The 24905-nt window shown below is 42.4% G+C and overlaps 1 protein-coding gene across 3 annotated transcripts; it reads left to right on the top strand.

Annotated features, from left to right (window-relative positions):
* Window positions 1–350: 350 nt before the first annotated feature.
* KLHL24 (kelch like family member 24) lies at window positions 351–23520 on the top strand. 3 transcript variants are annotated; one of them, XM_082320538.1, is made up of 8 exons: window positions 351–499; window positions 3232–3350; window positions 6817–7804; window positions 12648–12832; window positions 14012–14130; window positions 15211–15399; window positions 15823–16011; window positions 17225–23520. In XM_082320538.1, the coding sequence occupies exons 3-8, from the start codon at window positions 6885–6887 to the stop codon at window positions 17423–17425; spliced, it is 1803 nt and encodes a 600-aa protein (XP_082176664.1). In that variant the 5' UTR covers window positions 351–499; window positions 3232–3350; window positions 6817–6884; the 3' UTR covers window positions 17426–23520. The 3 variants fall into 3 exon arrangements, with proteins under 3 accessions (XP_082176664.1, XP_082176666.1, XP_082176665.1); XM_082320540.1 differs by lacking the exon at window positions 351–499 and adding an exon at window positions 2264–3053; XM_082320539.1 differs by lacking the exon at window positions 351–499 and having other exon boundaries at window positions 3066–3350.
* Window positions 23521–24905: the final 1385 nt, after the last annotated feature.

Here is a 24905-nt window from a genome sequence, read left to right as displayed (position 1 = left end):
TCGGGAATCGCGGGGCCGGGAATCGCGGGGGGTGCGTGTCCCCCGCGGCCCCGGCCAAGGCAAGGCTAACGGTAGGGGCTCGCAGTGACAACGGCTGCGGCGCTGTCGGCGCCGGGGGCTCCCGGGACGCCGCCGCAGACGCAGCCTGTCGCGGGCCCTTGGCTCCCCCGGCCTCCCCGGGCGGCCGCCCGGACGGGCGGCGGCGGGACCCCCGCCTGCGGGCGGCGGCGGGGCGCGGGGCCGGGCGGGGCGGCGGGACGGGACTACAGCTCCCAGGGCCGCGCGAGCCGCCGTGACATCATGTGCGGTGGCTCGGAGGTCACATGCCCCGCCGGCCCCTTTGTTTTGAGCGGCGCTGGCAGCGCGACCGGCGGCGGCGGAGAGGCCCGAGCGCACCGGACCGCACGGCACCGGCTCGCCGCGCTCCGCTCCCCACCCGACCGGACCCCCCGGGCGGCAGCTCCCGCGGGGTGCAGCGCGGAGGGGCCCGTTCCCGCCTGTGAGTGCGGGGCGGCGGGGCGGCTCGGGGGCGCGGGGCCGCGCTGGGGGCGCGGGGCCCGGGGGCGGCGGCGGGGCCCCCGCGGCGGGCAGGGAGCCCCCGGGGAGGGCGCAGGGCCCCGCCGAGGCGCGGCTGTTGCGGGGCCGGGACGCGGGGCCGGCCGGGACCGTTAGCCGCCGCGGTGGGGACAGCGCGTCCCCGGCCCTGCCGCCAGCGCGGAGCGACAGCCGCGGCGGTGCCACGGCGGGGAAGGGCCGCTGGCGGGCCGGCGCCCCGGGACGTGGGGGCTGTGTACGGCGTGGGATCCCCGCTGCGTGCGGGCAGCGGGGCTCGGCGGGCGGTGCGGTGTGGCCCGGCCGGGGGAGCGGGGCTGGGGGCGCGGGGTGCCACCGGCCCTCCCGCCGCGGTGCGGTAACGCGGGTCTCCCCCGCGCCCCTCCGTGACCCCCGGGCGGCGGCGGCGGCGGCGGCGGGGGTCCCGCGGCCGCGGATTGGGCGGGCAGGCGGGGGGGAGGCGGGGCCGAGGCGCGGGGCCGCCCGCCGATTGGGCAGGGCGCGGGGGGGGTTGTCGCTAGGGCGGCTCGGGGTGAAGGTGAGCTGGAGGGCGCGCCTGCGCGCGGCGGCAGCGGGCCGGCAGGCGGTGGCGGCACTGCGCGTGCGCGGCCCGTGCGCCGTTGCGGGGGGGGGGGGGGGAACGGGACACACACAGGCTGCCGGCGGCCGTTGGCGCTGAGGGAGGGAGCGGGGGGGGGCGGGGGCGTCGGCGTCCTGCCGCGGCGGCGTCCGGTCCTCGCCTGCTGCCGCCTCCGGGGCTCTGGCCCGCGGGCGGAGCGCCCGGGTTCTCCTGGCGGCTGTGGGGCCGGCCCGCTGCAGCACCGAGCTTAAACCCCGGCCTCACCGGTACCCGCCGTGCGGGGCGCCCGCGGGAGGCGGTTGTTTGCCCTGTGTCTGCCGCGCTGGGTACAGATGGTTCCCCCGGGCTGGGAACCGCGGCCGCTCCCGCCCGGCGCTGCCATTTTGTGCTGCTGCAGCCGCCGCCAGCCCCGCGAGTAAACAACCGCGGGCCGGCCTCTGCGCCGGCCTCGTCCTCAATGCGTTTGTTTTGCTGGGTTGGCTTGGGTTTGTTTGGGTTTTTTTAAGTTTGTATGACGCTTCGTTCCCTTACACAGCAAAACGGTGTAGCAACAACTCGGGAGCGCTTTGGGATGAAACGGCGCGCCCAGGCCGTGGCCCCGGGGCACGAGTGTGAGAACGGGGCCGGGGCTGCGCCTCGGCGCCGGGGCTTGCTGCGTGCGGCCGCCTCGGCCTTGCTCTGCGGGGCCGTGGTAACGCCCGGGCGTCCCGTGCCCGCGTTTGCACACGGGTCCCGTGTTCCACATCGTTACCTATTCAAAATTCCTGTTCCCGTAGGTAAAAGTAATCCCTTTGGGCTGTGGTATCAGCCTGGCTGCCGCTGCTGCCCCGTTTGGTCGCTGCCATTTGTTTGTGCCTTAGTTTGGGCTTTACAGGCACTCGGCTGAGCCCCCTGGAAGTCCTTGAAACACAGCGTTAGGATGCGTGCGATGACCGGGGCTTCTGTTCTGCCTTTTTTTAATTAGAATGTGAATATGTGTAAAAATGATAGTGAAACCAAGGTGGAAGAATGTTGACTTCTTCACAGTCGCTTCCCCATAGATTAATGATAGTATGCAGTGCCCTTCCCCTCCCCCCCCCCCCCCCCCCCCGTGGGTGTGTGCCCTTTTAGGTGACCTTTTCACTTACAGAAAGGTTACCTAAAGACTTCTAAAGGTGCACAGGTTAAAGGTGTTCCTTTTTGCTGCTTGTTTTTGTTTTGTTTTACTTAATAATCGTGAGTCTCATGTCCGAATCAGTTCCTGTTTTTGCTGGGTGATTTTTGAGGGCACTTAGGGCTTTTGTGTGTCATTAGCTTGTTTACTATTGAATTTTGGCATTCAGAGTATTTTTTTTTTTAATCAAAATACCGTCTTACATTAGAATAAAACTTCTGCAGTACAACTAACTTCTTACCATGTCAATCAGATTGTTCACATTGAATTCTTGTTTACTAGTTATTCAGCATTGTTAAAGACTTTGTTCATCTTAAAGGCATTCAAATCCTCAATGTCTATTGTAAAACAAAAATTATTATTTTTTTTTTTAAAAGATCCTTCAAACCAACAACTTTTTAGTCCTTTTTTTATATCACAAAGGAAAAAGAAGGAAAAATAAATGCTGTTTTTGGTGGAGGGAAAGGTTATGCTTCCCCCCCACACGCACACCTCCCTTCCTTTACAGGAAGAAAACTAGAGCACGTGTTGTGGTTTAGCCAGCGTGTTGCAGTAGATACAAGTGGGAGTTTTGCTCTGACTCTTGTGGTAACCAGACATCTGAGATGAAGCACATCTGCAGATCGTGTTATCTCAAATCACAAATAAAATAACTAGAATTGGCCAAACCTGAGTTATGGTTCCCATGCTTCAGAATGAAAATACCATTTATTTATTAACTCTGGTTGCGCTACCATGGGGGTGCTGTTGCTAATACCATCGTGCCAGGTAATAGTAGACGTGAGTTGTCTGCAAGCTCAGGCTGCTGGGCTTGGCCGCGCAGACGGCGCCCCTGTGTCATGAGCGTGCCAGGCTGCCGCAGCACTGCGCTGGGGCCCTGCTGCTGGCTCCTGCCCTTCCCCAGGGCAGCTGCCTGTTCCCAGCAACTCCTTTTCTCCCTTTACAGACGGTCACCGATCCGGCCCCGCCACGCAAGTGCTGGTGCTGACCTGAGGCGGCGGTGGGCACGGGCGCAGGGTGGAAGCCACCTCCGCTGGCAGCAGCAGAAGCTCGGCTCAGCTTCAGGTACTCTTGAAACTACACCCTGAGGGTGAGCTTTGGAGGTAGAGCTCTGGCACACCTGATGACTAGGTGTTACCGAAGGGCCTCGCCCCGACCCTGGCTGCGTGTTTCCTCTGCTGCTTTCTGTCAGTTCTGCTAATGGACCAGAGGAGCTCTGTGATGCAGAAGTGACAGAAAAACAGCTCTACCAGAAAGTTGCTAGCTGTTGCCAGAGCTGCCGATGAGGGGAGAAGGGTAAAATACATGAGGATGTTGCAGTGGAGGAAGGAGGAGTTTAGTGCAACACAAAAGCAATTTGCATAGGAGGATTTACTGATGGAAGGTGTCAGGGCAAACATTTTATAGACCTCGTTTACTGGCCTCTGAATTGGGCTCTTAGTCACGTTATTTCTGAGGAACGTCTTGTGTAGGCAAGCCTACAGACAATATAGGTTAAGGAAATAGAGGAACCTGGTCTTCTGGTGAACCCAGCTTAATTTAGAGATGTGCACGTGCAGGTAACATGCATGTCGGAACTGCATCTGTATTTGTAAAGCATTTTTAAAACCTGTTGATGGAAAGCGTGATTTGTTTTTCCTTTCCAGTTTTTTGAATGGGTAGACTGTCTGTCCTTGTTGACCCTTGCTCAGGCAAGCAATCCAATGCATTTTGTATTTTTTTGATATAATCATTTCCAATAGTTGCCTTTGGGAAAAATTTGTTTTGTTTTTCTTTTGCTTCATTTCAACTTACTGAAGAGATCCCAGTGTTCAGTTCTCTAAATGATTGGTGCTTTATAATGCAGAGTCTGTAGGCATGTGTAAGTACCTGCATATACACGGAAGGTGCAGACAGGTATATCCTCTTGCGTTTCCCTCCTTTGCGCACTAAACAGCTCAGCTTCAGGCAGGGATTCCCCTCTGCCTTTCTGGCTTTGGGGCTGAAATATGGGGCAGGCAGCTGGAAGTGGTGACATTTTAAAACTGTCAGAGCAAGATGTGCAAGAAGGCCATATGTACGTCTGGTAGAGCTGAACATGTGGTAGTGTTACTGATAGTCTTATAAAATTACTTTGCTTAAGCAAACCTACAGGAGTAATTAACTGGATAGAAATTGAAGCACAGTATATTCAAAAGCAGTAATTTCTGCAATGGACTGTAATTGTTCTTCCTTTCTATTCTCTTGCTTGTGAATTTGCAATATTTATCCCCTCAGTTAGTTTCTGCTTCGTGGATTTTTTTTAGTCTCCCACTTCTTTAAACCATCGGGACATTTAAAAAAAAAAAATTGCTCGCCACTAATTTCGTGTTGTTCCAAGCATAAAGAAGACGTTGCTTCCTTCAGTGAGCGGTCTTAACCCAGAGCACTTATTTCCATTTATTAGTGATTGCATAATATAGTGTCTTCTTAAGTCTTAGCTTCTCATATAATGAGAAAGATTTAATCTTGAAGCTTTTTTTACTTAGCTGCTGTGTTTTGCCCTTTCGTGCAATATGCCAGTGTCTTGTTTCTGATTTCAGGCTAACTTTGCTTTGGAAAAGCTCCATTAGCTTTAGTGAAGTTATTCTGATTTAAATCTGTCACACTGGAATCAAGCCTTTAGGGTTTATATTTATTTTTTCATGGTTACATTTCCCTTTTCTACTGCTGATGCTTCATTTCTGCCCACTTTCTCGTGCTGAGCAGTATGGAATTAATGGCAGATAAAGTTCAATATAAGGGTTAGGGTGTTAGCAACAGAGCTGGTGAGGTCGTGGTGGTTGTTGTCGTTGGGTTTGGTTTTTATCCAGCTTACGTCACTACAGGCTAAAATGGTTGTGAAATACATCAGATAGAATATTGGCTACAGATTAGACTGTCCATTTATGCCTCGTTAAAATCTTTCTGAAGCAATCAGTTAATTAGATGGGCTCATTGCAGCAGTGTTTTTCAGGCATCAAAGTGACAACTGATCTTATTTTAATTCAACTTAAAATTAAATATTTTGTAGGGTAAATGAGCCATACCAAGAATCTACCTTTTAAATATGTGTAAAAGATTTTTATATGGAAAATGACAGCTTTAAAACCTCTTTTCTCAATGAGTAAACGTACAACACGTATTCTTTTCTTGCTCTTTAAGATGGTGTCTTTTAAAGGTGCTGTGTAAAAAGGCTGTTTAAAAAAAGCATGTTCATTGTGTTCTATATTAAGCAATGATGTAGCCAGGCCTGGATTGGGTAATTGCAGCTCTGAAGATGCTAGCACGTCAGGAAACGAAATTGCTGTGAGGAGCTGACGTTTACTGACTGTATAAGTGGGGAATGAGGGAAACTGAATATAACATCTTGGAAGCATGAAAAAAATTTCCATAAATTTTAAAATAATTCAGTGCATGTCCTTCTAGACATACAAATAAATATTACAAGCATTGTGAATGATGCCTGTGTCAGACCCAAGAGGGCGTTTTGCCCAGCCTCTTGCTGCCTCAGTATGTTTTGGTGGACATTCATCCAGTTCATTTTGAAGCTCAGGGGTGGCAAAAAGCCCTATTGCTGCTATGTTGGTTGATCACGTTACCCCTTTTATGGACTATCTGAGTACTTGATTTTTGCAGCTTCAGTGCACTGATAACGTGAGTGTGTGTTTGCATGCTGGGGGGAACGTCGTACACTCTGTATTTGAAACTGGGAAGTGTTTGAGCAAAAAGTTCTGCTAATTTTTTTCTAGTAGTACTTTGGAAAACAGAAAATCTCCCTGTCCTCAGTACTCAGTTGCCCTTGGTTCTTATTTTCAGTAGTTTAACAGAAAAAAAAATGTAATTCTTTCTTCATTCTGTTTTATGTGCTAGCAGTTTACATTAGTTTTTAATTGAGTCTTAGGTTATCAGTGAACTAATTTTTAGATGCTAGGAATGAACAGGTAAAAACTTACGGTCAAGGTTATTCATTGAGATAACAATGTTATTAAACGCTAGTGTTATAAGGCTACATTATGATAGACTTTATAATGAAAATGGAGTGATTTCTCAACTGAATTTTTATTTTGAAAATTTCTGTCATCTTTTTTCCCCTTTTTGACTAGCGCTGTTACAGCGCTAGTTACTTGGAGGCTCCAGCTGAAATGAGGATTACACTGAAAAATGAGAAAAGCCCAAGCTCTGGATCTTTATCCAGGAAGTCTTTGGCTTCTGTCAGTCAGGTGATTTGCTGGAGCCAAGATCTCACTTTTTTATCTTGAACACTAGTGCAATGCCAGTGATGCTGGGTCTGTCAGAACTTGCCATCCATGACACCTGTTCTACAGGTGTATTTTGTATTTAATGCGTAGCAGATAATGCTACATTGCCCTGTGCAAGGTGCATGGTAATTTGCCCTGTAATACTCTGTCATCTCTAGCAAAGGTCAAAAATTGTACCAATTCTTAGAGTAATGAAACAAGTATCTTGTCTAATTCTCGTGATGAAATTAAGAATATACCAGACTGAATACTGAAGTGTTCTAATTTTTCAGACTGTAGCACTGCGAAGGAGAAACTCTGCAAACTTTTCTCAATGACTCTATAGCCAACTGATGTAACAATGGTACTAATATTGGGACGCAGACTGAATAGAGAGGATAGTGGGATACGAGATTCCCCTGCAACTAAGCGGAAGGTTTTTGAAATGGACCCAAAATCGTTGTCAGGCCCAGAGTTTTTCGACTTCTCCTCGGGATCATCCCACGCTGAAAGCATTCTCCAGATCTTCAATGAATTCCGAGACAGCCGGTTGTTCACAGATGTTATTATCTGTGTGGAAGGAAGGGAGTTTCCCTGCCATCGAGCGGTTCTCTCGGCCTGCAGCAGCTACTTCAGAGCTATGTTTTGCAACGATCATAGAGAAAGCAGAGAGATGTTAGTGGAGATCAATGGCATTCTTGCTGAAGCTATGGATTGCTTTTTACAGTACGTGTACACTGGCAAGGTGAAAATCACTACAGAGAACGTACAGTATCTCTTTGAAACATCAAGTCTCTTTCAGATTAGTGTTTTGCGTGACGCCTGTGCCAAGTTCCTGGAAGAACAGCTGGATCCTTGCAATTGCCTGGGAATCCAGCGCTTTGCAGATACGCACTCGCTCAAGACACTGTTCACCAAGTGTAGGAATTTTGCGCTGCAGACGTTTGAGGATGTGTCCCAGCATGAAGAATTCCTTGAACTGGGGAAAGATGAGCTTATTGATTACATTTGCAGTGATGAACTGGTGATCAGTAAGGAAGAGATGGTGTTTGAAGCTGTCATGCGCTGGGTGTACCGGGCAGTTGAGTTGCGAAGACCAGTGTTGCATGAACTTTTGACGCATGTCAGGCTCCCATTGTTACACCCAAACTACTTTGTTCAGACTGTGGAAGTGGACCAGCTGATTCAGAATTCCCCGGAGTGCTATCAGCTGCTGCATGAAGCCAGGCGATACCATATCCTTGGAAATGAGATGATGTCTCCCAGAACTAGGCCACGCAGGTGAGGAAATTTCTTCTTTTTTTCTCTTTATTGCTGTAGGAGAAGGACATAGTTTGATGTAGAGATGTTTGATATACACATGCCCAGGAAAAAATCTCTTACCGATTATTGTATCTTGCATTCTGGAACCACTACGGTTACACTTCTGTACTTCCCCACACCATGTGAGTGAGTCTTTTTGCACAGATCACTTTATTGCTATGAAATAAACGACTGTTCAGGTAAGTGAAGCTATATTACCTTGCAAGTAAAATGTTTTCTAAAGGTTAATGTTTGCTAGGTGAGACCTTAAGTTAATTTATACAATAGCAGTGTCTTGAAAAGAACTTACTGTGCTGTGGCAGGTAAACCATTCCGTTTCCCAGCCTTCTTTCTTTTTATAACAAAGTCACATAAGTGTACAGCACACTATGAACGATGTGGATGAGGATATATATTCAGAGCATTCACTTGCTAAGTCACAAATACTTTACAGGTGGAGTAGTACACAGAATTGTAATAGACAATAGACAGCAGAACAGGTTCTTAACTGTAAAGAAACTAAATCTTGCATTTTTAAAGAATTAGGAAACAGTTCCTGAAGTATTTCATACTTATTCTATGACACTTTAATAATTCAGAATTGCTGCTGCTTAATAATGCGTTACACAAATAGGTGACTGAAGTTGCAAGAAGAAATGAGGAAGAGTCCATTAGTGTCATTTATGGGCAATGGTGGTTAATTGGTTTTTTTCCTTAAAAAATATTTCCATGGTAAAAGCTTTACCTCCACATAATAGTTGCCATGATAGTTTATTGTTAACTCCAGCTGATTTAAGCTGTAGTTTTAAAATCATGTGTTATATTGAGGTGATGCAATGATCTGGTCTGGACAAACAGATTGTGTTAGGAGTTACTCCTCTTTGTTTACTCTTAGTCATATGTGGTTGCTGTACAGTGACTGTGTGGGGAACCTTTATTTTTTTTGGCATGTGTTAAAGGCTTGCTTATGGGGGGGAGGGAAATATTTGGCAAGCATTTGTCCCATTAGTGGCTTTCCAGTCTTCAATCCTGCTGTGAGAGAAGAAATTCTTCTTAAACTCCTTGCAGCCCTGCTGCCAGGCTTTCTAAGCTGTATGCTGCCATGGAGGGTCTTTGGAAACTTTTCATTTATGGCAGTTTGGAAACTGGTGCAATGATAGTTTCTGAGGCATTTCATACCCTGAGTCTGGGCCTGAGGGAGGGACCATGGAATTCAGACCAAAGACCTCCTTGTTTCGTGAGCGAGTTGAGGAGGAGGGAGGGGCTGTATCTTGTGGTACTTGGTGTGATGTTTGTTGTACGTTTATTACTCAATTTGATAAAGAAAGCAAATACACTCAGACCTAGCGGTTTTGTCAAAGTGCACGGTGCGTATGTACTTGAGAATCTGAATGGCCTCAGTGTCGCATTCCAGTTTGTAAATGAAGTACCTTGCCTTGAAGTACCTTACAGGTGATTTCTGAGGTTGGGGGGGGGGGGGGGGCGGTTGGGGTTTTGTTGGTTTTCCTGCTGAGCTTACTAAACTGCACTGTAAATTCGAGTAGGCAGGAACAAGAGAAGTCATTTACAAAGAGAAAAACTGGCTGGCCTCCCAGCAGGAATTTTTTTCCTCTTTTCTGTATTACATTCATGGGATAGTTCTTTGTCATTTGTTTCTGTTGTCTGTTTGTTTCTGTTGCCTATAGCAAAAAGAGATGGTGTTTTAAAACACTTATGAGATCCCCCTTCCCCCGTGTTTTCATCATACCTTTTCTGGGCGTTTCTCGGGGAGTTGGGGAGGAGAGGACACTGGAGAGCTCTTTTCCTTCTTTCTTGCCTTCCTCCAATTTCTTTTTTGTATAAACTGTTTCTAAAGGGAGACAGACTGCAGGATCAGAAATTCCCACGCCAGTGTGTTTACCGAAACTTCTGGAAATCAATTGTGATTCCTTGCGTGGGTATGCATGCACCTACAGGTGAAGTGGCTTCTACGCATTTTTTTTAAAGAACGGTGTGGATTGCAATTTGCGGTTGTGGGTTTTTTTGTTTGTTTTTTTTTCTTGCTTTTTGAAGCCAGTGAAGAGTTACTTGAAGTAAATAAAAGTTTAAAACGTGGCGTAACGGTTGCCTCCTAGCTCTTTGTGTTGTATGCCACTGGGCATTGTTGACAAATGCAGGTCTCTTTGAAAGAGCTTTTCAGTTATGTACTAGCAATGGCATAGTGACATCTTGAGGTTGTCTCTCATGCTCCTTTTAAGCCTCTCTTGTCCCCTGCTGGTTGTGTTGCACAGCAAATCTGCAAGCCGAGATCAAGCAGTGAGCAATAATACATTTCCATATACAAAATAAAACAGGATCTTCCTACTGTATGCTTTGAATTATCTTCAGATTTTCATATCCCTGTGAATTCTCAACCACACAGTTCCTGTTAAGCTGTCTGATTACAATATCTGAGTGTCCTCTTTAATTAGTTAGAAGTTATTACGCTAATACATTTTAACACTTCCTTTTTGGTTGCCTTCAGAAAGCTTTAATGTAGTCCCTTATTTTTATCCCAAGGAGGTGAGGTTTTATTTCACTTTACATTTCTGTCTGTTACCCATTTGCTACCCAAAAGTAAATCAACAGGAAAAAAAAAAATAGTGATTTACCAGAATCCTGGTAATTTGTCTCCCAAACTTAAAATATTTTTGAATGTATTCTGTTTGAACTACCGTAAGTTCTTCTGTCCAGCTGACGCTGTGCTGGTTGCGCTTCTCACCTGGTCTGGAGGTCTGCGTATAACTCAGGACCCCTTGGAAACCTGCTCTTGGGAATGCACAGGATTACATGATACTCTGTCAGTTGTCTTCTGCTCCCCCTTTTCTGTTTCGTGTACCTTTTCCTGACAAGAGAGTGTCTCCTGGAATCTCTCTAGTGCCTTTTTTAGCTCACCTCTGTTACTCTGCTCACACCCTTTCTTCTGAGGACTTTCTGTACCACTGGTTGAGATCACAGCTTTTTCTAGTCTCCATTCAAATATATCCTCAGTTCTTTTCTGGAATTAGCCTTTGTATGTTCTTTTTGTGTACTCCCCACACTTATTTTTTTTAAACTGATGTGCCCTCCATCATTTGCAAAAAATCCTTTGGAACTAACCTTAAAAACTCTCCAGTGCAAGACCCCTTCAAGAAAATATAACAGAGAAAATGTTTCTTAAGTGAAGAAAGGATATGTGGCTATATAGGTACTAAATTGTTGGGAAAAGATTTAGTTTTCTGTGGATTTGAAATACTGTACTAAATTAAGTTTTCCTTTAAAGAGCAAAACTCCATCATAGCAATTCATAAGGAGCTCTCTCCAGTCAAAGATTTTTGGTTCATTTAGTTTTAAAATAAAGATTGATAATCCGGTACAGTAGGCTTTTCAGTAAGTAAGTGGAGACCTCTCTTTAATCTAGGAAGTAATCAACAGATAAACCTCTTTGGTACATACAGTTCGTTGATGTATTTGGGTTTGCTTCGAAGGCAAGTTATGAGATGAGTTTCTTGCTTTTAAGGAAATTCTCTTTCTGGGTAATGCTTTGCTGGCACAGGAACTTCCCCTCTCTTATCCTTTGAGAGATTCTTTTCAGAGTTGTTCCTCAAAAAAAGCAAAAAACAGTAACAGTAAATACACAGAAACCAGGAACAAGCATCACCTCAAAGCTGAGCAGCTGAAGAGAGTGTTTCTTCTGACTAGTTCAGGTGCGTAAGCATGCTTCCTCAGATGCATATCTCCATTGTATAATCTCATAGTACGTTATCATTCAGCATTGCCTTTGCCTGTTCAAAATATTCTGAGTAGAAAGATACATCGTGTATTTAAATTGTGGTGTGTGGTGACAAGGAGATAGAAGAGCTAACTAGTTTTATTACTGATGTTTCAAAACGGGGAAAATGTCATCAGGATTTATAAGTTAATATGTGCATAAGTTCACATGTTAGAAATTTAGGGACAGATCATGCAACTCTTATCTCAAATGCTGTCACAAGGCAATTTTTTTTTAGAGAGGACTGCAGTATGCAGCAATGGTATGAATGAAATGCCTGTACATACCAGGATGAAAGTGAAATCACAATGGAACAAAAAGGCTTACGAAAAATAAAATCAATCTTGTATTCAGTTTTTTTGTGTACATTGCAGACTGTCTAATGCTTAATTTTTTCCACACTGAGTTCTAGTTTTTGCTTTAGGCTTTTATTTTCAGCATTCCTTAATGTTTCCTTCTATCACTATGCTTGTTTTTCACTTTTTTTAACTGCATTGGCTCTAAGGTCTCTTTCTTCTCCCTTATTTTGGTGACTATATGCCTTCAGCCTTTTTTTTGCAGGAAATAACCTAAAACATTTTAAACTTTTTGAATATTTAAGCAATGTAAAGTAATGAGTTTTGTAAAATTCAGGGGAGACACAGGGACTGGTTTCAGTGTGAAACAGACTGCTCATCTCATTGTCTCAGGCCTCACTTGAACTCTGTTTCTGATATCTCTACGTACACAGTCAAAGGAAAATATTACTAGAGTAAGGGCTTTCTGTATTTTTTAATTATTTGATTTTTACATAGAATGTTCTGCAGTGTGATTCCACCACTTGCACAGAACACCTGTCGGTGTGGTAACCTGCTGTATAATGAGACAGCTGGAAGCAGCAAAAACCTCCTTTGCTAAATGACTTTCTTCTTCTTTCTTTTTTCTTTCCTGTAGAAGTTAATGCTAAATAGTAAATTTTCCAATTTTCACATGGTTTTGAAGACCCATGTTGTTTGGCCTCCGTGTATGAATAAATGTCTTCTGCATCTTAGTTTTCTGTGTTCACTTTTTTAGATCAACTGGTTATTCTGAGGTGATAGTTGTTGTTGGAGGCTGTGAACGAGTTGGAGGGTTTAACTTGCCATATACCGAGTGCTACGATCCTGTAACAGGGGAGTGGAAGTCGCTGGCTAAACTTCCAGAGTTTACCAAGTCTGAATATGCAGTGTGTGCTCTACGGAATGATATTCTTGTTTCAGGTGAATAATCCTAAAAAAATTTAAGACTTCTTTCTTTTCTTTGTTGGTTTGGGTTGGTTTTTTGTTTTTGTTTTTTTTAAAAAGTAATTTGACAGATCTTGGTACTGTGAACTTCCAGAAGCTCAACTGAAAGTCACTTTCTGATGTAAACAGTAAACACCAGCCCCAAACCAATCTTATTGCAGACAAAAGTGTTCTCTGGGATTTTTTGTTTGATATTAATCAGCAGTTTTTTACAGCTGATTCCAGGATATCAGTCATATTTAAAGAGACTAGCTTATGCTTGTTAAGTACGCTGCTTTAAAATACAGTAGTGGACTGTTTGCAGCAACAGTTGGAAAAAGTACAAGCAAGAAATCCCAAGCAGTCTTTTCCCAGCAGCATTTTCTCTGCTACAAAACATGCTGTGTGCTGGTTAAAAACACCAGTTGCCTAGGAGCACTGCAGCACTGGTACATTGCTGGTGTCTCGTTCTATCGTATGGCTGCCTAGACTCCACAGGAAAAACAGTTAAAGCTGCTTCTCATCGTGGGAATGTAAAATGGGAACAAATTCTTTTAAGCACCTGAGTTGGGGATCCATTTATACCAGCCTTTTACAGTGAAATAAGCAATAGCTATAGGTTTTTAAACATCTCTCATCCAGTCTTTTAGCAAGGGTAAATTACAGGGTACAGATGATGGCTTAGACACCAAGCCCCATGTGTTAGTTTAACCAAAGAAACTGTCTCCTCAGATTTGTAGTACCTGCGTCATTTGAACAAAATGTAAAACAAGATGTATGCATGAACCAAATAGGGGAACAGCTAGTGTTAGGGATGTGCCATGAGGCACGTAAACAGCTAAGATTTTGAGTGTCTCATCCAGGTAGTGACACTAAAGGAAATCTGAAGAGCATGGGCAAAAGCCATTAAAATGCATTCCAATCTCAAGAAATAATCTAACCTGATCTCAGCATGTTACTGGGAAAGGCACACATAAGTAAAATAATTTACGGTATGTTCTCATGTTTGAAATCCACTGAAACTTTTTCAGTCTAACATATAAATATAGATAGATCTTTATTTCACCTAAAAAGGATGTAAAGTTTTCATTGCCAACTGTAGAGGGGCCTGTTAATAGTTAACATCTTTCATTTAATAATGAACTTATTCAAATTGGCATATTCTTGTTCTTAAAGGTGGAAGAATCAATAGCCGGGATGTTTGGATTTATAACTCTCAACTTAACATTTGGATCAGAGTTGCCTCCTTAAATAAAGGCAGATGGCGTCATAAAATGGCTGTTCTTCTTGGTAAAGTAAGAGAAGTATATTTGTAATTTTTTTTTATAGTGGGGATGTTTGCTGTATATAAGAACACAGCGGAGAAAACATAACATACATATTTAGTGTTACTCTGCATTTCCTATGAAGCAATTTTAAAAATACATATTTTCAAATAATATTTTGAACAATTAGGCTCTTCTCAGACACTATCTGTGGACATGAAAATCATGTTACGCCTCAATTATTTATTTTTGGTGTTGGTTTTTGTCATTGAAGTGTCTTATCCCCAGGAAGCAATGTTTTGGGAGGGAAAGAAGCATCTGGATTTGCCTGTGCTTCAAAAGTGCTGTCAAGAGTTGAACAGTTTATGCAGTTATTAACAGAAACTGGTACTGCTCTGAATGTCAGCTCTGTGCTCTTTAATGTTTTATGTTGAAATTAACCGAATACATTCTGTGGGGAATGGGAGGTTTTGCTGTATTTTGAAGGCATATATGCCTTAACATAAAAACAGTAGTTGGGGTCAACTGCCCGTGAGGATTCCATTAATGAAACGAGGGAAGATGTGCATGTGGTATCCCTTGGAGTGAGTAACTTCTTGGAGAGGAGACTTGCAGCTGGAGCGAACAGGGAATAAGGTAGACAGAAGTAAGAATGAGCTCTGCTTCTTAAATAGGAGAGGAGCAACAGGAAAGTAAAGTTTAGAAACTGAAAGGAAGAAATATTTTTGTAAGCAAGTAGGGAAAAAAACACATAAAAGCAAAGGTAAATTCAGATGGATTATTGCTGCTGCTGAATGTAATCTGTAAAAAGAGAAATGCAGAGAAGTGCCTTTTTTAACAAATGCCATTCAAATAGGAAGTTTCTTTCTCGGTATTAATAATACTGTGCTTTGGATGTGTGCTTGCAGTGTCATTCCACATGTGACTGAATGGAACTCTCCAGAGAATCTTTACCTATTATTTTTAGACCATATTCTTCTATGTGTAAATTTGAGGAAAGTATCCATTCACAAACCTAGCAGATTAGGATTCTTGCAGCTTTAAATTAATTTCATACTGAAATGTAGTAACTAAAAATGAAACGATGATCGTTTTCATCACTTCGCATAGGTATATGTTGTTGGAGGATATGATGGGCAAAACCGCCTTAGCAGTGTAGAGTGTTACGATTCGTTTTCCAATCGATGGACAGAGGTGGCTCCCCTTAAAGAAGCTGTGAGCTCTCCAGCAGTCACCAGCTGTGTTGGCAAACTGTTTGTGATTGGGGGTGGTCCTGATGACAACACGTGTTCTGACAAGGTCAGTTAATTGTATTTGATTGCATCTTCTATCCATGGTAAACAGTATTGCTCATTTAAAAACAGATGATACAGAGATCTGTTTGAACTGTTTTGCTGAATAAAGTATGGAATTATTATAATACAAAAAAAACGTTAACTCAATAATACACCGTTACTGCAGTCTCTCTCATGAATGCTGACTGTCATTGGCTTCACAAGTTCTGTGAATTCTTAAACCTGAGTGTTAGGAAAATAACGTTGAATATAGTGCATATATAGACATTATTGATATGTGGACCTACATTTATATTGACTTCACTTTCTTGGTGAGATACTGCCCACCAGGTATTGCTGCTTTGGCTCTCCTTCTAGAACCTGTGTGGGTGTGCCAGGTTATTATTTCAGGTAGGCTTTTAATCTGAAACGCATGTATCTTTTTCAGGTTCAGTCTTACGATCCCGATACTAATTCTTGGTTGCTCCGTGCAACTATCCCTATCGCAAAAAGATGTATTACAGCTGTGTCTTTAAACAATCTGATCTATGTTGCTGGTGGGCTTACCAAAGCGATATACTGCTATGATCCAGTTGAGGACTACTGGATGCATGTACAGAATACATTCAGCAGACAGGTAATTAACACTAAAAGGCCTGTAGACATCTGAAAGGTTTTTTGTTTTTTTTTACAAGTATCTTGGCATGAAATGAGTATACACTTGTTTAACCCTGTTAAAATCGCATCTCTGATTCCATTGTTGCTTCACTTCATCTATATAATTCAAAACCTCACAGAAGAGGAAGTTTCTAAACCAGTCGCTTTTCAGCTGGGTGTCACTGTTAGCCAGTCCAGTCTTCTTGTTTGAGAGCAGTTACTGTTGGAGAACAGTGTAACAGTATAATGGATGATGTTTTAATTGTATAGAAATAGATCTCTATCAAGTTCTGCTGCATGTTTTAATTTAGACTGAAGATAGTAATTTCCATATAATGGATTAAAGCCTTTCAATGTAACAAAAAATATTGAAGGCTGTTTTTACTTAGTGTGAAAAAAACCCACTGTATAGCACAGAAAGTATCTGACTTAAGCAGCAAGAGTTGTATCACTTCCACATATGGAGCACTGAGCAGAATTTAAAAATGTGTCCCCTCGGTAGTAAAGTGTGTGTGGTGTGTGTGTGAGTTAATTTTCCCTCTGTTTTTAAAACATCAATCACATACTCTACAGTATCTACCTTAACAGAAATTTGTTCTTTTTTCCTGGCGTTCCTTCTGTTCCTCTGGTTTGATATGTGCTCTCTCTCTCTAACTGAATATCTTTCCATGCCTGCTTTTAAGGAAGAAATAAAATCCTATCTCTCTTTGAAGTAAGACATAGTGCTGTCTTTTTCTTATGCACTCTTTTCTTAGTCATGGCATTTTTCTTCTCCCCTGTTTACATCCCTCTTCATTATCTGTTACTCCTCTAAGGTGCTTCTCCTTGTTCCCATTTTTTGCATTAATAGTACCTACTGTGGTCCCTCTTCTGAAAGCCTTTGTTCTCTCCTCCTTTCCTTATCTCAGACGTTTAAGTGGTAAGTACAGCCTTCAGCTGTATTCCATTGTGTCCCTTCTCTGAGCTATGTGTCGTGAAGGCTTAGACCTGAAATAGTCTTTTCTGTAGGGTTGTGCTGCTGCTTTCCCCAATTATTGTGCTTTCTGCATTGGCCCTTTCAGGAGGGAATAGTGTAAGCCACTCTGTTTACAGTTGGTAGTCACAGTGCTGTCCTTCTGCGCTGGGGTAGACATGCAGGAATTGAGGTCTTGTCTTTTAAATAATCATGTATTCCTTTGTGTATTTTGAAACAGGAGAATTGTGGCATGTCCGTGTGTAATGGAAAAATCTATATCCTCGGTGGAAGGCGAGAAAATGGTGAAGCCACAGACACTATTCTTTGTTATGACCCTGCAACGGGCATTATCACAGGAGTAGCAGCCATGCCCAGGCCAGTATCATATCACGGCTGTGTGACGATTCATAGATATAATGAAAAAGGCTTTAAACTGTAATTTTTTTCTTGAAAAAAGATGGCATGAATGAATCCAGTGGTCTGCTGCAAGACAGGCTTTTTAAAGATTCCTGAAGTGGGAAAATGCCCTTTCCCTGCCTAAGTGTCATATGAAAATTATATCCTGTGCCTTTAGAAAAACGGTTAATTTAACTTACAAAACAAGTCTACAAATCTATCCAGTAACCAGAGTTCAGTTATATCTGCTATGGGCTTTGATAAGAGAGCAGTAATAGTACGTTGTACTAGTGTTCAGAAAGCTTGCCCTATATGTGATTAGTAATTAAAATCTTGGGAGTTCTGTGGCAGAAGTGCCTTCACAAGCATTTGTGCCTGTGTCCTAAGAAGTGATTGATATCTGCAAGGTGTTTCAGGTTCTGCTAATTGGAAAACTACATAGGCAAGTCAACTCCAAAGAATCATCTAGGATAATTACCTACAATTTAAAAAAGCTTATATAATTATAATTCATACACAAAGCATTCTTACAAGCAGATTACTTGGCTTAACCAAGTGGATTGTATGTCAGATCATGCATGGTTTGGCATTAAAAAAAAAAATAAACCAAAACCGAAAGCTACATAGGACAAATATTAGAATCTTTGAGGAATGCTTTTTTTCTGAAGGAGAAACTGGTTGTTCAGTGAGCCACTGCAACACACTGCAGTGACGACTGCATACCTTAACGCTATGGACCTTATTCATAGTGTTGCTGAGTGTTTATCAGAAGTACAAGGCTACAGGGCATGGAAAGCTAGTGACCACTGGAGTGTAGGCATGCATCTGTGAAGCAAATTCTGAATCCCAGTTCTTAACTTTTTGAATAGTATGGCTGAAGTCTGAAAGTTACTGGGTTTGCTCTTTGCTCACTGCAAAGTATCTCTAAACTATTCAAGGAATAAAGGATGATGAACTCTGGGTTCTTCTTCTTTTCTGAATCACATTATAAATTACCTGATAATCAAGGTAGGGTTGCACCCTACAGCTTACAAATTGGTTTTTCGGCTATCTCCTCTTCAGAGATGGCAGAGTACCTGCCAACTATTTCTTGGCCTTTCTTCAGACAATCACTTACTTTAGCACAGTTAAACTACTGTATAAGCTGCTCAGCCACAGTAAAGAAGTTCTGGGAAGGTCCCTCCTGTCACCAGAAAAATATGTATGGACCTGTTCATGTAGCCATATGAGGTAACTCCCACAGAACATGTTTTGGCTGATTTTGAAGCCTAGAAAGCGCCTGTACTTTGACACCCCACCCCCTTTTTTCTTTTAAGTCCTCCATAGATATCTGTACTATGTCTCTTTATTTCCAGTACACAGTTGTATAGTTGAGGCACAAGTTCATAAAAGCTGAAATAGCACTTGAGAGTTGGAAAATGAATAGGATTGTCTGTGTACCAATTTCCTGTTAATCACCAAAAACCTCAGGAACTGCCTTTCAAAGGAATTCTGAGGACAGCAGCCAGTAGGGAAGTTGGTCAGTGCCAGGGCAGAAAAAAAACTGTAAGGCCCCTGCAGAGAGAGCCCTGGCCTCGGGGTTCTGGTCTCCATGCTTGCTCAGGAGGGTGAAAACAAGCACCATCTCTGGAACGTCGTTTGTTCCACTGGACTTTCTTCATCTGTTTTCCCAGAGTATTTCTTCATGAGATGGAAATTCTGACCCTCAGTGAAGCTATGCCAAACTGGGAGTCATCATTTTCAGTAACATATGGTCATGACTTTTAAAGAGCACTGGGAGCTGCACTTTGTGATGCATTAACTTGTAACCTCAGGAAAGGACACAAACTTCAGTTTCTGGCTGAATACCAAATACTGCTTTGTATATGTTAAGAATACTGATAAAATACAAATCTCTGTGTCAGTGATGTAATTGGGAAGTTGGTCCCTGAGCATGTATATTCACATTGCCCTAAAAAGAAAGTCCCTTGGTAATGTAAGACAAATGAATCAGATAAATTAATCCTTTTCTAAGTTCCTTGTGTTTCTGCTTGCCAAGTGTTACTTTGAAAAGGTAATTTCAGTACCTGTGAATAAGGTCCGTTGATAGCAATGGTAATTGCCCAGTAACTGATATTCTGTACTAACCCTGTATATAACTTGTGCCATCATTGTAAATGAAAATGTAAAAAATGATAGGAGCACTTCATTAGAGATGCAATCTGAAAAATATTCTCCTTTCCTTTGATTTCCTTCTTCTTTGTATTAAGACTTGTAATGTTGATTGTCATGCTAAACTGTTTTTAAACATTCTCTATTCTGTAGGTGTAGAACAATGTCATTTATGTATAGGTACCTTGTAATCTGTGTTTATAATACTGCACTACTCTGTAAATAACAAGATACTGCTTTGTATGGTTTTGAAGATTCATTTTATAGTTTAGTTGTCTTTTCTTAACAATTTATGTACTGTTACTGTTATCTATTATTTTGAAAATGACAGTGTTTAATGAACCAGTAATTGCAGAAACGTAGATGTAGAAGAAAACTTCTGCTTACTATTCTTGAGAACCTGTATTCAATGCTGAACAGTTACATGTGTGGAGCATTGCTAAAATGGCCGTTACTCATGCAATAATTTCCTAAAACAAGCAGTGAAATTTTTCTTTTTTGCTTGTTAACTCTGTAAATAATTTGCACTTCTGGCCTGCTCTGTTAGAACAATTTTTTTAGATGTACTAGAAAAGAACAATTTGACTTTGGTTTAATGAAAACATACCATTTTTCTAGAAGGATGCATTAATTTGGAAGTCACATTCCTGAGCCACGTGTTCTCCAATGCATTTCACTTAGGTATAGATGAATTCAAAGACTTAAACTCGCACTGTTACGCATATCCAGCTGCTTGCAGTTTATGGCCTTGAGCAGCAAGTTGGGGTGGGTTTTTTTGTCTCAGCTAGGAGAGAAAATGATTAATGTTGTCTAGTAAAATCAAAAGATTTCCATCATAAATGGTAATAGGTTTGGCAGCTCCAAAGTAGAGACACCTGCATGAAGATGTAACTTCAGTCTAACCATACATGGGAAGAGGGCTCAAGTATCTCCAAAGTCACACCTGAAAAATAAATTCTAAGAGTTGTCTAATATTTCATTCCGCTAAACAGATAACTACCTTTGAAGTATTTCACTCTTAAAAAGAAATGAGAGTAAATGTTTTCCTTCTCCATTTTGATGTCCACTTCATGAGTTACATGCTTCTGTTCTTAGCAATATGATGTTAATTGAAAAGAAAGTTGATGCTTCCTTGCAGCCTGGCTTCAAGAAAGTTCTGAATAGATAACTTCAGTACTGCATTATAGTGCAGCCTATAGCCTTCCGCTTTTAGATATACTATGCATTCCCTCATTTTACAGCCATCAAGCATGTAACATTGCCTGGTAATCATGTCGTTTTACCTGTAGGCTCCCTTCTTGGTAGTGCTTAAGTAGGTATAATCTGTGGAAGCTCTTCCATTTGTACCACCAGATGATCCATTTTATACTCTGTGCCTGGTGTGCATTTTGATGATTAGACACTGCTTTCCACCCTAGCACCAAGGGCCCAGAGTTGTACTAATACTTTTTTTTATGTTAATTGGCACCAATGCAGTTCTCATCAAAGATTGCTTTTGTTTCTACTCTCTGAAGCACAGATATCTTTAATGCAGATTATGTTGATATGGTCCCTTATTATAATTTACTCAAGCTTTTTAAATGGTATTTTTAACACTGCAAATTTTTGAGAGAGGCTGAAGATGGAGGAGGAGAAGGTGCTCACCTTCAGAGGAAGCTTTGGGCACCTGTGCTTCTTGGTCACTTGTGCTTGAGAGCAAGGGCGCTGCTGACTGTCCAGCTTCTTCCTCAAAATACTTGAGTTCGCTGCATTATCTTGGATTATTACTCAATTTATCCTGCTTTTGTTTTATTTGAGCTACAAGGACAAAACAAGAAGCAGTCCCACTCCCTGTGACGACAGCTGTCCCTCCTGCCCAATGCACAGCGAAGTGCTGGAGCTGTTGCTCTCAGTGGGTAGGCAGAGCTGTGAACTTAGTCCAGCTCCAAAGAGAGACAAGAGGGAAACTTGGGGAGTAGCAGGGCCCGAGACAGGGCAGGAGGAAATGCAGTGCATTTGGGCTTTGTGCGTTTGGCTGGGCTTGCTGAAACCAAGACATTCTGGATGCTCGGAAGTTTGCAATTCCAGATGCTGAAACTCAGGTCGTAAAAATATTACACGTTTGTCAACTCACTGAACTCAGTTGGAGCAATAAAGACGCATGTATGGTCATGGTCTTCTAGCAGCAATGTTCAAGAAAAGCCAAAGGTTCATTTTTCCTAATTGCCCAACTGGGCAAGTATACGTGGTTTTTTTCCTACCACTGAAGATGGCAAAAGCCAATTCAAGAGCATTAAGAAACTCGCAAGACTTGATCACTGTGAGGCAAAATGAATGTTTTCATCTGAATGTCTCACACACATGAGAAAGTACAAATTAAATGGTTTGTTGTGCCTGGTTAAAAAAAATCTGAGCAATATATACTCAGAAAAGGAATCTACACGGTAAGATGCAATTTTTAAGCAGAAATTTGCTATCTGCTTGGGGGCCAAGCAGTGATTTTTTTTTTTTGGTTGCTTTAAATATGTCTAGCACACAAGTTTCTTCAGTGTTGAATTATTTCAGGTGGCATTAATAAAAATGGATCTCACCGTCGGTTTTATCATGATTGTGTCAGTGCTATGAGCATTGCCACAAAATGGTAAGCAGCCTCCTACCAGCCCCAAACCAGGTGTGTGAATCTCATGCTCTCTGCATGCCAGCTTTGTGTCAGCCGTCTTCCGTAACTAATGCTACACATAAATTCATGTTACTCAAAGTATATAGCCCTGATAACATTACCATCTAGGAACTCTATTTACAGCAACATTTCTTTTTTTCTACCGTAGTGCTCCAGTCTATGCTCATATGTTTATGTGTGCACATCTGTGCGTGTGAATAATTTTGTCATTTTCTGATAATGCTGTTATAAGTAATGCATATAAAAGCCCCTGTGCACAGCATATTGATAATGTACTTATGGCTGGCTTTGTATTATTAGTTCCAAAGAAAATAATGTGTGTTAATTTTGAAAATACCTGTGCCTTGAATTCACCTGTATTTTTATCTATTGTGAAAAAGAGCTTGGATTACTTCTCCCAGTTTGTTATCTTTATTAGGATTGGTCTTACTGTCCAGACTGTTGGATGTCCTTCTTAGAGAAATAAATCTTCATTAAATTCATTAACTAGAATAGTTAAACCTCTTGTTTAGAATATGCCTAGAATGCTTCCATTATTACAATGTTATGGCAGATTTAGTCTAGGGAAATCAGTATTTGTTTTTTCCTAGTTTTTGTTTCCAGCACTCCTCAGTGACAAAGGATTTGAGTTTAGTCTTTGACTTCCTGTCCTTAACATGTACAGTTTCTTGTTTTAGTCAATAGCCTCTACGGTATTTCTGAATGCTCCGACTTGTCAGTCATGAACCTCTTGTTCAGTATACGTAATATGAAGCAATAATATGGTGCAGCATGGCAATAAGCAAAATCAAGAGACTTGAATGTAATGTACCATTACTAATTTCATCTGTGTAAATGCTGGACCTATGAGTCATTCTCCTTTTGGTGCACCTGCAGCAATTTGGAGTCAGATTAATAGGAGCTACTTGGCCATGGAAGAGGGTTTACCTCCTGAACTGTTATTCATGTGATACTTTATCTTCACCTGAGATCATGTTTTGATTTTCCTTTTTTGCCGAGGAAAACAGCAGTTCATGTTATTCCTTGCCAGTTCCTTTATTTACTGAAACATAAAAGGCGTAGTTCTGCGAAGAGCTCATCTTGTCTTCAAGAACAACGTGGTGCAGCACAAACGACATTTGATCAAAAAACGTGCAGACCACTTACTGTGTGCCAGAGTCAGTGTAATGTTATCTTGCATATAACATCAAGGTCTTCAGATTGTGCTGACAGTAGAAAAGTGATTTTGTAATGTAGCGCAATTGCAATAACACCTGTTATTTAAGTGTATTTCTTGCATAATTCTTTGGATTTTTTTTAAAGTTCAGTGTACCTAATAAACATTTGCCTTTTGAATAGTTCACTGTGTTTTATTTAGGTTATGAGAAGTTCCAGGGTGGGGCTTGGTGGTGCAAGGAGGAAACTCCTTCCTCTTTTTTTCTGGGTCATTTAACCTGTTGGATTCTGCCCCTTTGCAGTCTCTGTATCCACCCATCGATCCATTCTTCTGTCTGCCAGTCTAGGTGTTCTCCCTGCTCATCTTTCTGTCCCCCTCATGGAACTTGGTATTGACATGAATAAAGGCACAAGCCGGAGGCTGTGCAGAAGGGTAAACTTAAAAGAGAAAGAAAACTGGAAAAAGGATAAAGCAGGGGGGTGGGATGTGAAATACTGGTTAGTCCTGGGTATTGCGATGGGAAAAGGATGTGAATGGACTTGGAAGACAAAACCAGCATGGGAAATCAGGAAAAGGCAACATAATGCTAGGGAGGTGACTGGCAACAATACAGGTTGGAAAGAATCGTATAGAAAGTTTATTCTCTTAAAATAAGCTGCTACTTGGCCTTCTTGAGGTCCTACCCGGCAGGGTAAAGGCTCAGACTGATGGGGTGGTACTACCGCAGTTGAGCTGATAGGAAGAACGTTTTGGTTTAATACTGCATTTTTTACAGATTATATCCATCTTTCATGCCTTTTCTAGTAGAATACTAGCTGTAGTCCTGGCCTCCTCTTCCCCATAATGTGCATTCTGGATCTTGGACTCAAATTTGCCCTTCACATAATCCTAGTCTTGCCTTCTTCCCCAAAACATTTCTTTTAGGTATTGTGGCAATCAAATACGGCTTCCATAGCTTTTTCCTGTAGCTCACTGAGATCTAATCTGTATCACAAGTCTACTCCCTGTGTGGTGTATTCAGATGTGGGGTGTTCTGCATATACCAAAATAAAGCCCAAGGCACTGGGTCCCTGACATTCAATATAGTCTCTCTCTCTCTGACACAGAGAAATAAGTATAAAGAAAGAGAAGCTCTTTGTAGAAATGGTGCCAGACATTCTGCATTTTAATATAACTTACTTAAATGGACATGATGATACTGCTGCATCTTTTCCTGATTTTTTTCCTGATTTTTTATGCAGCTTTGAGCTGTAGAAAACTGAAGTAGCTGCACTAGTTTCAACAGTTTTGAACCTACCCCCACAGAGATGTGAGTCTCTGTGTTGTACTATTGAGATACGTAGTGGTTTTCAAATACCTTCTAACATGAAATAAAACTTGGCAAGCCAACATTGCTGCAGTTCTACAGCGTGGCCAGGCTCGTTTAGAGCAACCAAGTGGCTCTTGCTGTGGTGCCAAAAGTAAGTTATGACCGAGTTCAATGCTTGCAGAAGTTTACTTTCCTGAAAGAAGTAGCGTTGCCTAAACGGGAATCCACAGACTGCAAAACAATGGAAA

This window comes from Platalea leucorodia (assembly GCF_965183815.1).
Source record: "Platalea leucorodia genome assembly, chromosome: 8".
Lineage (NCBI taxonomy): Eukaryota > Metazoa > Chordata > Aves > Pelecaniformes > Threskiornithidae > Platalea > Platalea leucorodia.
This window is presented reverse-complemented; position numbering and strand designations above follow the sequence as displayed.